At 32.9% G+C, this 15,202-nt stretch overlaps 1 protein-coding gene across 1 annotated transcript in view; it reads right to left on the reverse strand.

Annotated features, from left to right (window-relative positions):
- Nucleotides 1-4,826: 4,826 nt before the first annotated feature.
- The window catches only part of Synj (synaptojanin), a 28,812-nt gene continuing 18,436 nt past the window's right edge, over nucleotides 4,827-15,202 (reverse strand). Inside the window, exons 10-22 of the mRNA XM_086539142.1 lie at nucleotides 14,993-15,149; nucleotides 14,464-14,646; nucleotides 14,049-14,209; nucleotides 13,466-13,613; nucleotides 13,168-13,313; nucleotides 10,952-11,089; nucleotides 10,045-10,240; nucleotides 8,935-9,101; nucleotides 8,662-8,676; nucleotides 6,935-7,120; nucleotides 6,576-6,738; nucleotides 5,941-6,143; nucleotides 4,827-5,759 (exon numbers count right to left, since the gene is read on the reverse strand). Coding sequence (XP_086395268.1) covers nucleotides 5,034-5,759; nucleotides 5,941-6,143; nucleotides 6,576-6,738; nucleotides 6,935-7,120; nucleotides 8,662-8,676; nucleotides 8,935-9,101; nucleotides 10,045-10,240; nucleotides 10,952-11,089; nucleotides 13,168-13,313; nucleotides 13,466-13,613; nucleotides 14,049-14,209; nucleotides 14,464-14,646; nucleotides 14,993-15,149 — 2,589 coding nt within the window. The 3' untranslated portion in view covers nucleotides 4,827-5,033. The remainder of the gene's footprint in view (nucleotides 5,760-5,940; nucleotides 6,144-6,575; nucleotides 6,739-6,934; nucleotides 7,121-8,661; nucleotides 8,677-8,934; nucleotides 9,102-10,044; nucleotides 10,241-10,951; nucleotides 11,090-13,167; nucleotides 13,314-13,465; nucleotides 13,614-14,048; nucleotides 14,210-14,463; nucleotides 14,647-14,992; nucleotides 15,150-15,202) is intronic.

Consider the following 15,202-nt stretch of genomic DNA (forward strand, 5'->3'; position numbering starts at 1 on the left):
ACATGTTCAGTTTGTAGTTTTGAGGAGCTATATAGTAGATGTTGCATCTTGTTTGGCTTTATGAACTAATCTTCATAATCCCTTGATAGCTAATGGTAGAAAAAATGCATTCAGTGTGTTACAGTACAATGTCAACTTGTTCTTTTTTTCACTATATCTAATGAGATCCCTTTATTTTTCTATATGCAGTTTAGTTAACCTGTATTAACCCTCTCTGGATGGGTGGTACACTACTGTACCGCTCATTCAAAAGCCCAGTGGCCGGGCGGCACAATATTGTGCCAGCCATTTAATTGATTTAGGCCTAAGCGCTCAAAAGCCCCGGCATTGTGACATTCAAGGCTGGAATGCCCCTGTCTGAGTGGGTTAATTATTACTTATGCTTATTCATATTTTACATATATAATAGTTTACTGTAAAAATAAAATGATTCTTAAATGCTAGGTTGGCATAATTTTACTGGTTTCAGCATAATTTAGTAATGAAGATCTGGTAACATAAATGAGCTGTGCTTGCTGAATAGATGATACCTGGTCACCAGTCTGAACATACATGTACTGTGTATGTCATGTTCTTTAAAGTTATCATCTAAGTTATCATTTTATATCTATATATCTCATATTTTTTTCTTCCTCTTTGTTCAATTCTTCTCTTTTTTCTTGCTTCCTGTTGTTTCCTTTTCCTCCTGTGAACAAACCAAATATACATGGGAAGAGATCTCACCATCCACACCATTGTGGTAAGTAAAATAAAATCAACACATTCTCAAACATTTTCATTTTTTTTTACATATCTACAAACTAATTACATTTGCACAACATACAATATATGAATTCCAGTGAAGTTCTTGTCGCACTTCATATTCAGTTTAGAATTGCACCTATCAGTTTCTTAGCTCCACTTGGAAGTTACAACAATGGCAGAATCTTACAAAGTAGTTTTTGCAAGCAACACTTGGTACAACAGTTACAGCTGGGATTGTATCATGAAATCATTCTTTAAACTCTCTGGAATATTATGTGCTGCAATACATCATTCCCAAATGTTTCACATTACAATTGTTTATAAATTAGCATTATCTCATATTAAACTACTCATACTGTTCTTTAACTGGTACTATGGTTTTCTTTGTTTTACATTAAACAATTGCTTTTCCTAACTACTCCAATTTCTTGTATGATCATTTAATACAACTGCTACACATGACATAGAAGTAATAATGATGATAATTATTACAATAATAAAATAAGTATTGATTTAATTTATAATAATGTTGTTTGACAAATAATGATATCAAAACAATTAATAATAAAGATAACAATAATAACAATAAATTTTAATAATAATAATAAATTTTAAAAATAACAAAAAACTAACAATTATTAAGGATTAATAATAATAATAATAAAATACAAATTAATAATACTAATACTAATAATAAAAAATAGTAACCAAAACAAAATTATTCTCAATATTACAATAACACAAACCTATTACACATTGCACTTATGGTTATATAAAATTGTGGAATGTCAGTACATGAGTATCCCTGTAATCTTTTACACCTCTTCTACTTATAAGTAATTAATATATTAAATGATTTTAATGCACAACAATTAACAATGGAACAATAAACATAACAAATGCTTATCTCACTATACTGTTCAAGAAAACATTTGAAACTAAGGTAAATTCAGTATTTCAGAAGATGGATCAAAGAAATGTGTGCAAAGCTCATGTTATTTTTTTTTTTAAATATCCTATATATATTCTTATACATCTTGAGTATAGCATTATTATAAAGATTAACATCACAGTCTATACAGCAATCTTTGCATAATGCTTTGGAAACACAACAAATCTACTCTTTAAACTTTCACAATGGCTACTTGCTTCTGACTATTACAGATGCAAGTAGTTCTTCTGCACTCAATGAAAGTAAAGAAATGACTAGTGTTAGTACATACCACATTACCTCTACATTGGCTGATAGTTTGCCAACATCTACGGAGAATCTTATATTCATTTTTAAGAATATACACAACATTTTACGGGGACTATACAAAACATATACACGCATCAACAACTAGTTCATGTTTCCGTTTCTTGATAAATATTCTTGAGTCTGGTCGGAACGTTGTGATTTCTGGAAAGCTAATCAAAGGAGAGACGATCCGGTCACACAGAGCCATATAAACCAAGAGATACCTACAGATTTTTTTTTTTTTTGAATCATTGAAATCAAGTTATATACTGCAATAAAATCTGTAGGGTAGTTAAATGGTGGAGAAAAATTATGAGTTGTTCACTACTAGTCTTGGTTAGAAGCAGGATTCCTGAAATGTGCCAGAATAACTTAAAAGAAATCACTTTTGTCAAGTGAATGCCATTTACACATTGGAATCAAAGAAGAATTAATATCAAGATCTTAAGTGGCATTGAAGACCATGAGTGAATACATAGCAAAAATTATACTCAAATTTCCTTTGCATGATCTTATCAAATGTTGGTTAAGAAAGATACACCAAAATTGAAGCAGAATGAAAGAAAGTTGTTATATAAATATATATATATATATATAAATATATATATATATATATATAAATATATATATATATATAAATATATATATATATATATTATATAATATATAATATATATATATAAATATATATATATATATATATAAATATATATATATATATATATATAATATATATATATATATATATATATATATAAATATATATATATATAAATATATATATATAAATATAATATATATAAATATATATATATATATATAAATATATATATATATATATATATAAACATATATATAAATATATACATATATATATATATATATATATATATATATATAATTATATATATATATATATATAAATATGTTATATATACATAAATATATATATATATATACATAAATATATATATATATATATATATATATATATATATATGTAAATAAATAAGTATATATATATATGTAAATAAATAAGTATATATATATATGTAAATATATATATATATATATATAAATATATATATATATATATAAATATATAAGTATGTATATATATATATATATTATAATATAATATATATATATTATATATATGTATATATAAAACAACTTTCAAACAGAAAGACGGAGGATTATGAACAGAGTTCCTTAAGACAAATATATAAAAGAATATAAATGAGACTGAACACTGAAGTGTTTCAGATTACTCTGTCTTCAGATGGATGATGGAGTAATTTGAAACATGTAAATTACATCTCCTGCACTGTGGAAATTCATGCCCTTTTATACGGAGGATTATGTGAATCAATATTGATATATGTCTGATCTTGGATGTTTACTTTAGGGAAATAGTTTGTGGTCAACGACAACAGCTCTGTGTGACTGACAGTTACAAGATGAAATACAAATAAATATATTAATAAATAAATAAACAAATAAATAAATGAATATCTATCTATCTATATCTATAGATACATATATATATGTATATGTGTATGTATATGTGTATGTATATGTATATATACATATAAATATACATATAAAATATACATATACATATACATATAAAATAAACATATACATATACATATAAAATAAACATATACATATACATATAAAATAAACATATACATATACATATAAGATATACATATACATATACATATACATATACATATACATATAAAATATATATATACATATACATATACATATAAAATATACATATACATATACATATAAAATATACATATACATATACATATAAAATATACATATACATATAAAATATATATATACATATAAATATATACATATATATATACATATAAATATATACATATACATATATACATATAAATATATACATATACATATAAATATATACATATACATATATACATATAAATATATACATATACATATAAATATATACATATACATATAAATATATACATATACATATATATCATAAATAAATATATACGTATACATATATATCATATATATACATATACACATACATATAAATATATACATATACATATAAATGTAATATATACATATACAAATAATATAAATATAAATATAATATAAATATATAAATATATATATATACATATATAAATATATATATATAATATATAATATATATATATATACATATATAAATATATATAATATATATAAATATATACATATAAATACATATATAAATATATACATATATAAATATATACATATAAATATAAATATATACAAATACATATACATACATAAATATATACATATACATATACATATAAATATATACATATACATATAAATATATAAATGTATACATATAAAAATAAATATATAAATACATACATATACATATAAATATATAAATATATATATATATATATATATATATATATATATATATATATATACATATACATATACATATAAATATAAATATAAATATATATATATATAGATATACACATAAATATATAAATATATGTATACATATACATAGAAATATGTAAATATATATATACATATACACATAAACATTACTTTTGTATGCATGTGTGTATGTGCAGGTGTTGTATGCCTAAATGTTTAAGAACCATTTTAAATGTAAAATGAAAAAAATTAACATACTGCACATGCACAATCACAAAGAAAATCACATAAGACTAGATAAGAGAAATAATCTATAATAATACTGAAATGAGAAAATGTTCTTTTAGCCGTCATGTGTTTGTGTAACAAGAAACCTTCTTTCTCCTTTCTTTTTGTGATGTCAAAATGACAAAAGGTAGTTTTTAAAACGTACATCCCCATCCCCCTCTCCCTCATAAAAGTCAAAATAATCCATTACCAAAGCTCGCTATGTAGTTGCTCATTTTGAACTTTAATTTAGAAAAAAAGTGAAAATAGACACCTGAAAAGGCCAGGAGAAGCCATCTAAACAAATAAATTAGAGGACAGTAAGCTATTTCCGAGGTGGCACTGGGGGAAGATTTCGTGCAGGAACAGGGGGTAAAGATCGGGATGGTATGGGAGGAGGTGGTCCTGTGCCACTTCTAGCTGGCACAGGAGGAAGTGTCCTTGCAGGTAAGCTAGGTGGGAGACCTGCCGGGGGAGCCGAGGATGGGCCATTTGGTGGTAGAGAAGGAGGTAGACCAGGAGGGGGCAGGGAGGGTGGTGGACCGGGTGGCGGTGCTGAAGGAGGGGGTCCTGAAGGTGGTTGGCTAGAAGGTGGAGTTTCAGATGGAGGTAAACTGGGAGGCACATCATCAGGTTTAGAAGGCAAGCTGTCAAATGGAGAAGCGGTGGGCTGACCCTCAAAGGGTTTGGTTGAAGACTGTACCAGTGGAGGACAATTGTCTGGTAGTGAGGGAGGAGCACCAAAGGGGGACACAGAGGGCTGGTCATTGGTGGAAGGGGGAGGAAGATCAGATGGCAGTGAAGGGGGACCACCAAAAAGGGAACTTGTGAAGGAAGCTGAAGACTTTTCTATGACAGGACTTTCTAAAGATGGAGTACGAGGTGGTAAAACTGGCTTTGGGCCTGGGGGTGCTTCCACCTCTGGCTTAGATGGTAAGGGATGTTGGGCAACTTCATGGCTCTGTTCCTCTGCAGTGGGGGACTTTGAGGCCACAGAGCTTCCTGCTGGTGCCAGCTGAGATGGTCTTGCAGGCTTTGTGATGACCTTAACCTGGAATATTAATTTTCATGCCTTTAAAATCATGAATCATAAAACAGTTTGACCTTGGATACAGATTTATATTTCTGTATCTACAAATTATATATAAATATCAGGCAATGTAACAAGAATTCCTAGTTCTATGCATTTCTGAAAAGATGATAAGTAAAGAAGAATTCACTGGTCAACTAACTTTGGCCTGAGCCCGAGCTATAGCTGGTGAGGTTGGGGCAGATCCTGGAGGAGTGGGACGCGGAGGGGGAGGTCTTGATGGGGCAGGACGTGGGGGTGGGGGCCTAGAGGGCTGGATGGGCGAACGCTGCTCCTTTATAGGTTCACTGCTGACCGTTTCCTCTTCGACCTCAAGTTCTGACTGATACAGTTTCTCCATAGCCCCTGTTCAATATATTTTAGATATTTGCCAATACAACTTTTTATGATATTTGTGAGATAAATGAGTGGCTAGAATGATAACACAGAGAGAGGGAGAAGGGAGGAGGTAAGAGGAAAGATTAAGAGGAGAAAGTGAGAGTGTGTGTCTGTGAGGTGTTTACTCTTGGAACTAGATTCTGAATGTGATATTATGTACAGAACTCTCACTATCTTAGCCGTTGCACACAATATGACATGAATTACCAAGACCTTTGGGAGGGACACAATGGAAAAGGAGAAGAAATAATGAACTAGAGTAAAAGGAGGAAGAAGAGGAAGAAGCAAAATGAAAATTCAGAAAAGATATATAAGAACTTCACCTAAATATTACATTGGTACAAAATTACCTAATATTTTTATTGACAAAAAATGAAAGAATACTGCACCACTTCTTACCTTCAATATTTCTAATGCTGAAAGAAGAATCCACTTGATCTGTGATGTTAAGAGTCTCATCTGTGAGAGGCACAGCAGTGTCCCCACACAGGGCCAGCTCCTCCTCCAGCTGGGCCCTCCATGCCTCAGTCTTGAGCTTCACTTCCAGCTTGTGTCCACAAATCTGTAATCATTAATAGTGGTGAAATATTGCACAAATAGCTGTGCATAGTGATCATTAAAGAATATATATATATATCTGTGATGTAACAAAGGGGTGGTTTTGGCTGAAATCGGTCTAAACACCAGGGTATTTCAAATGTACAGGCCTAAAAAAAAAAAAAGATCATATAAGCAAGGATAACCATAATCACAATCACCTGCAATGGACTACATCCTGTGGCCTTTAGCGCTGTCTGTGAATCACTAAATGTGAACCAAACTCTGTTATCCACAAAACGCACGAGTACCACTGAGCCCACTGTCCCCATGGCCTCTTGGACTTTCTCCAGAGTTTCGTCATCAAAAACAGAATCTGCATCAGCACCAGGTGGAAGGTTCTGAACCTGTAATGTAAAGTCATTGTTACATTCACCTTCATCATTATCAGAAATATTATGATTACAAGTATCATCTTTTTCTTATTATTACAGTCCTAATAAACCCAATCACGCCAGGATTTATATTTGCTAATGCCGCTCCTGCCGGCTAAATAACAAGTGCATGCAGTGACTAAGTGCAAGATCTCTCCTGCTGTGATGCCGCAATGCGCCTCTCAGAGCAGGAAGATAATGGGAGGTTTTTATATTGTTTACATTATTTTCACAAACAAATAAAAATGTTTCTCTTCAAACAGAACTCCTATGAGTATATACATATTTAACAACAAGATCATAACGTGAAAAAAAGTCATCCAGCAGGAACAAATTATTCCCATGACTGATATTACGTCACCTGGCACAAATGGGTTAACAGTCACATCAATACTACTCATGTTACTTTCTATCTTAATGCTGATGACTAGTGTAATTTTCCTCATGGCTATCTTTTCCCTTTTGTTTATATATTTCCTGGTCCTCATCAGAACTGATTATTCTTATTTGGTGTAAGATAAAAGGATTGCATTATTAATTGTTATTCCAAAAGAAACTAAAGTCCAGTACAGAAATGATGGCATGATCTTGAAAGTATTCTTTAGCCTGATAAAATTCCACTCAAGCATTTTCCTGCTGACCATAGGCACAAAGAAAAATTGCACGCACATATACACACAGACACACACACACACACACACACACACATGCGTGCGTGTGCACATGAGAGGGGGAGGGGGAGGTAAGCCAACTTTGGAAGTCTTCTGCTCGAGACCTTGCAATGTTGGAGCCATAAAACCCTTTACCTATGAAGCTTGGAGAAGAGAGGGCAACCTCCACTGTCAAGGCAAGGATAAGGGCCACCCAGCATTCTGGCCCACCCTTGGTATGGCATGTACAGATACGATCTGGTGTCATTGGGCAAAGCAAAGTTCCTGTTTTCTGTTCTTCAAAGGAGCTTTCAACATTTTCCAGACAAAAAAAAATAATGAGTGAAGAAAATAATATATCATAAAATATAACTGGTCCACAACAACAGTTGTGAATTGTGACTAAATGAGTCTTTAGTAAATATGAAAAATAATGAAAGCTGCCAAGTATGTGTATGCACAATGCACAGAAAATAAAGAGCATGCCACTTACTATCAATAAAAGTTGTAATTGACTATACTAAAGGAAATTATTCATAAAAGGAAATTGCTATGATTTTTTCTACACTGAAATATTCATATTATCATTATTTTAATTTCATGAACAAAACAGCATTCCAGGATCTTCCATAAAACAAGTAATGTTATGAGGAGGAAAAAAGTAAATCTACATGCATATTTGCATATTTTACTATAAAAATAAATGGATAGAAAATAATATAATATACCATAGCACAGTCATATCCTCCCTTTGTCTATGTGCATGCACTAACCTAAAGTTAGCCTTATGCAGTATAAATTCTGCCCACTAATTGCTAGAATCAAAAGTCCTGACATTCATATTCACTCATAAATGATCTTTACCTCCTCCTCTGCCTGCTGAATGAAAAGAGTTGACACTGTGTTATCCAAACAATTATGTAATAAATTTCCTTAACTCCATAAAATTCTTTAATTCCCCACATATGACATTAAAATCTAGTTAGTTAAGTCCTTAGAAGCGGAATAACGAGATGTTACAAAATTGCAAAAAAGTGTCTGCTCTAATTCTAGTTTTACATCCTTTCCTAGCAGAAAGTGATTCCTGTAACCTTACATTAAACTATAGGAATATCTTTCTTAATTCTTTCAGCTTACCTGCACCACAACAGTACAGTCAGAGGGACCAAGTGATGCTACGACAGACTCATATGTGCTGGCAAGCTTTGAATCAATGACAGTACAGCCTTCAACGTCGATCACTGCCAACACTGGTCGATGGTCGCTCTGTTTCAGCTCAGCCCTTCCGTAGTGAACAAAACGACCTAATACAATAGGGTAGAAGAACTATGTAGGGTAATGTATACATGGTTGTAGATATAAATGAAATATCTATTTTTACCTAAGAAAACTATAAAGAAATATTAACCTGTTCAAACATATTGCTTAACACATACATAAATATGTGTTCCACCCTGTTTTCAGCAATGCGCATAAAAATGTACAATACTTGGGTCAGTCTCAAAGTATGACCTTACTGTACTTCAATTCAATTTGTTTATGCCAGTGATAAAAATATAACACTACAACCACATTCCTTTATTCCTTTAACCCATTCGCACTGGTTGACATGCTATCACATCATGGGAATATTTTGCTCCTGTGAGATGACATCATATTGCATAGTTACGTATGTATATACTCATTAAACTTGTATTTCTATACACACTGTTCTTGACTTAGCAAAACAAAAAAACAAAATAACAAACAAACGAACACCTCTCAGCATTTCGTAAAATCAGGTATGTGTAGAGCGCCCCGAGAGGCGTAGCGCGGTATCACGCTGGGAGAGATGTAGCACTTGGAGGCTGCGTACGCTTATCATCTTCACAGAGGGATGCAGCATCAGGCAAATAAACAGCCAGGCGCGAATGGGTTAAAAGTGAGCAATAACTTCATACTTATATTTACCTAAAATTACATAGATAAAAAAGGAAGGAAAGAAGGAAGGCAGGGGTAAAAAAAATAAATAAATAAACAGCTAAATGAATATGCAACATCAACTGAAATCTTATTCCGGCATCAGAACTGAGACAGGAAGAGGAGGAGGAGGAGGAGGAGGAATACTATGAAAATTGAAACAGAAGGATAAAAGGGAAGATAAAATAAAAATATCTATAATAATGAGAAAAATAGGTGTTGACCTAAAAATAGAATACAAGTCATTAGATTAAGCAAAAAGAGAAGAGGAATGTAACCCCCACCTACCTGGTGTCCACTTTGGATTATCCTTGTCTCGGTGGTACATCCTCCTCCAGAAGAGCACCCTGTCTGTCCATGCTGGGATACGGGACTTTTCACTGGTATCATAATCATCAGAGAACAGGTCGTATTTGTATGTTGGAGCGAATGTGATGTCACCTTCTATGAAACCTTTGAAGCACTTCTCTTCGGCATAACTTTGCTATAGTGCAATAATTCCTGTCAATCTCATTTTTCCTTTAAGTATTTCATTCAAAATTTCTATCCATATATGTTCAGTGTTTCTATCAACAATGTTTTCTTTAAAAAAATTATATCAATGCTATTTTCAATCATTATATTTCATTGTCTTAACATGCTAAATATAAAACACAAATTTATCTATACTTCAATGCAATAAATCTACAAATAGAAGTAAAGTTTGCTGTGGTTTTTAACGCATAAATGACAGGGTTGTTTTGGCTCCAAAGGGTCAAAACACCTGGATATTTCAAACGCGTAAGCCTGACGCTTCAGGATTTTTGCCTGCACTGGCCACGGCCAAGCGCTATATGCCCAATCACCTGGTGCGCCAGCCAGGAGGATAGCCATGACAAAATATCTTGTCCCCGACAGCTGATGCTGCCACCACTTGACGTAATATCTTGTCACCCGTTGTTAACGGGTAAACCCATTAACACAGGGTGACATAACATCACTTCATGTGGTGGCAGCACTTGCTGCCGGAGACGTGATATCATATCATTACTTTTTGTATGGCCAGCATGCTGGGTGACTGTGCATGTAGCGGTCAGCCACAGCTAGAGCAGCCAAATGACCTGAGGCTTTTGAAATACCCAGGTGTTTATACCAACTGGAGTTAAAGCTGCCCTGTTGTTATCAGGATAAAGAACAACTGAACCATAATACTAACCTTTAGCTGATCGTGTTGAAGTAGTACGCTCCATTCTCGTCTCTGAACAAGCTCGACTACTTCATCACGAGGAAGACTTATACGATAATTAAAGTCCCCACACCAGAAGACATAGTCATGGGCCCACAGAGGCATTCCCTGGAAGAACAAAGGCATGAGAAATCTCTCTCTTAAGGCATTAACTTATCCCCCTAGGGCATATTAACATATTCTCACCAGAGACTGCAATAAACAACATGGTGATTTTGAGGGCAGAAAGGGATGGTCCCTTTGCTACCAAGTGGCAATGTTGAAACCTACATGACATGCTTATTGGTAAACTGATGGTATGTGGTAAAAAAGAAGGAATGGGGGAGGGGAATCTGTACATAATCATAACTACATTAATAATATTGATAATACTGTGATGATGATCATCATAATCATAAAAATATCCATTAAAATCACTAAAAAAATGATGTATTACATATAACAAGAAGATTTATGAAATAACAATAACATAACATTAAGAGTAAATAAAATAAAAATATAACTTAACATAATATTGACAATAATAATGACCATAACTAATAGCAACAGTACATGCCACTCACATCTCAGCCACCAGCCTATACTGCATAGGCCTAAACTAATGGGTAACCAGCAGCATAGGTGGTTACCACTCTTCCTTTCACTTGAGGGAGGCATTGAATACCAGTCAGTGATTTTGAAGACACATGAGGATGAGGATAGTGGTGGAAATGAAACAAAACCTAGAAGTCAGTCTTAGTAGAGTTGCCTAGCTTAACCCTTAAAAAATGTAAAACATTCAGCATGTCTGTCTCCCTAGTCACATTTAGAGTATGATTTTTCAAGTTTTACCAAGGTCAATTTTGGTCTTTGGCATTTCTAGAGCTTGGAGTTGCACACCAGAAAATTCATATTTTATTGGAATATATTAAATACACAAAAATCTATCCCAGTCACTTCTCATAGTTGAAAGAATAGTTGGTTACCCACTCAAATAGAAAGGGAAATGGGAATAAGCTTCCATGCCTATAAAACACCAATGTATAAAACATACAAATAAAACATAAATAAAGCAAGAAAAATCACATATTTCTTCATAGAAAATAATGAAACATTCAAGCAGATGTATGAAAAGTAAAAAAAGACAAAAAACTACGACAGAATACCATGAGGCATAATAAAACTGAGAATGCGAGAGGGGAGGGCCTAACAGGGGCATGGGGAGATAGGGCTGAAATAGTGGGTGTGGCTGAAGGAAATGCAAATAAACCATGCAAATAAAACACATGTTTTAAAGAGCATGTTTTATCATAGAACACAATGAAATATAAATTTAAAAATACAAACAGTAAAAAGACAAATGATGTACAAGTATGATAAACAAACGTATAGTGTGAAGAGGGGGTATAGGCGAGATATGGGATAGATGCGAGGTTTTGCTTGCATGAAATAAGCCATACAACACCAGAATAACTATTTCACACTCACTATGCTTCATGCACAAGAAAGAATAACAAAAAAAGCGGCAGGGAATACAAGTGCGTGATTGGCTGAGGGAGAGGAGGAGCTCCATGGGGCATGGTGATGGTGCTAATATAGTGGGAGTGGCTGGAGGAAACTTGCCAAACAGAACTAGAAATATTAAAAGGCACTTCATATATCCCATTCACAAGTAAAAAACACAGGAAAAAAGCTTGTTTTTATCAGGCCTTCCATGATTGTGGCAGTTAGGACTGATGGATTCCTCCACCATTGGCTTGGATAAGACTTTTGGAGTTAAGGGGGTGAACAATGCTAGTCGGTGCTTGTTTGTTTTAAATAACAATACCATAGAAGTTATAGAATAAATGCATGAAAATTACTACTATCATCACCTCCAATTAAAATGGGCATATTTATCTTAGATGGCCTGATAGTCCAAACTCATAAATAAGGAACCAAATATTAATCATCTGAAAAGAGGTAAATGCTTCACTGTGGTTTATATTTCATTTATAAACTGGAAAAAAATATTGTCAACTTTTCACTTCTCCTAAATATCATCACTGTGGTTTTCTCTGAATGTAAGTATTTGTCAAATATATGAAACTATGTCCTAGTAGCTACTAAGATAATAATGCTCTCCAAAAATTAATAATTTTGTGAATCTGTTTAATCAAACAATTTTTTTGCTTTCCTATGTCATACATGCTTTTTTCATTACTTACAAGAGGGAATATAAGTTTCCGTGCAATGCTGTCGTAATCATTATTCCGCTCGTTTACTTCCTTCTGACCGGCAGCAAAATGTGAGCAGACAAATGCCATTGATGTGTTTCTGACAACCAGACGTATGCCTACTCCTCCTTTGTTGCCTGTTGGTGCAATCATCTTCATGTAATGACATTTTATCATTCAAATTTGCACAATAATTGAAACAGTATTTGCAATAATTTTATTATGGTGATAATGATAAAGGAAGTTTATTCAAACACATACAAACAAAGAATTTTTTTTCATTATTTACCTGTTGCACCCTGCATGCCAGTCTTCACACTTTCCACAGATACTCCTCGCACATGGTTTGCATGCTTTTCATTTACAAAGACAAACAATGCTACACCAACTAACTGGGACCAAGTTACCATCACAAATTTCTCATCTCTTGAAATGACCTAAAAAAAAGAGGGGGAAAAAATGTGAAAAACACAGTTAATAATATATCCTTGTATACTCTATAGTGTAGCACAATCTACAGGCATAATCTAAATAATAAGCATATATATTATGGCCTAGTGGACATCTAAATGTGAATAGCCCAAATTCTTAGTTAGCAATAGCTATTTCTACTTTATACTTTTTATTCCTTTAGTTTTAGCAGTCTAACTTTGCAACAAATGCATTTGGTGTTACAGCCTGAGGCCATCTGTACCGAAAACTGTTTCAAATCACTGGGAAATTAGCACTATCAATTGATAAATATCTAGCCTTTAGTCCCTTCCAAATATTCATCTTAAAACATTTTACTCTGTGATAATAATCTTCTCCAGACCATTTCATTGCTTATGTTACAAAATGATTTTAAATGACAGCACATTCACCCTGCTTACCTTTTGCAGTTCCTTCCCCCAGGAGGCAGCATTTTCCGACCACTGTGTATTCTGTACAATGTTGGTAGCATTTAGATCAACAATTTCTTCAAAGCCAATTGCAAAAACATCAGGGGCTTTGTTATCAGTATCTTCTTCCTCTGGAGTTGTGTCGACCAAAGCTGACAAAGAATGATATAAATAATTAGGCAATTTGGTAAAATTGATATTGCATCCTATCTAGAGGTTTCCAATACTGAAAAGGTTAATATTCACTAAACAGTTATACCTGACCCTTAATCTCTATTCAATTACTTTCATATTAAGTCCATCTGGACACAATGATGCAAGTCTTTATTTCCCAATGTCCTGATTCATTATTCAAGGCATTTCCAAAGACTATTTTAAGACAAAGACCTCTTACATCTTCACTTACAACTCTGAACAGCATTTTTCCTTGAATCAAGAAGCCAGTCATCTAAGGAGAGATGCTTGTAGGCAAGACTGCGAAAGTGCTTTCCACCATTGACATTATAAGTTCCTACAGCAACACGCAGAGGAATTGGTGCAGTGTACTCTGGGCTACGTCGACAAATTTGGCGTAGAACACTTATAGGGGCTGGAAAATGCAATTGGAAGAACTATTAGGCTTTATAAAATATAAAATCAGTAAAAGTCAATAAAGAAACACTCAGCAAACCAGAGAGTTTATGCATAGAGATTTGTAAATTGATTTTCTTGCTTTTCTATTCAATGTCAACGAACACACGTAAATATCCTAGTCATATGCTCTTCATAACATAAATATCCATGACTATATCAACATATGTAAAATTATGAACAACAATTATAATGACAATAAATGTAAAAAGCAAAAACATTATGTGTTAAACTTTTAGCAAATAAAAATATCTTTTTCCCCATTATATATCTGAACTTTAAAACCTTTTACAATTTCAACTTACCATACAAGTAGCTAGGAGGTAGAAGCGATCGGGCAAGGGCTGCTAGGTAATTATTTAACAAGTTACCATGCAGCAGGATATCTATAGCCTCTTGCTTACTGCTGTCCAGAAGGTTATTCTGAATAGTTCGTGCAGCTGATCTTGCACCATCAATGATCTAGAAGCATGACTAGTATTACTTATACAAAACAAACTTTCCAATACAGGACC

The sequence above is a fragment of the Penaeus japonicus genome, unplaced genomic scaffold (assembly GCF_977035675.1).
Source record: "Penaeus japonicus unplaced genomic scaffold, GWHDUDI00000001_assembly GWHDUDI00000008, whole genome shotgun sequence".
NCBI classification, from domain to species: domain Eukaryota; kingdom Metazoa; phylum Arthropoda; class Malacostraca; order Decapoda; family Penaeidae; genus Penaeus; species Penaeus japonicus.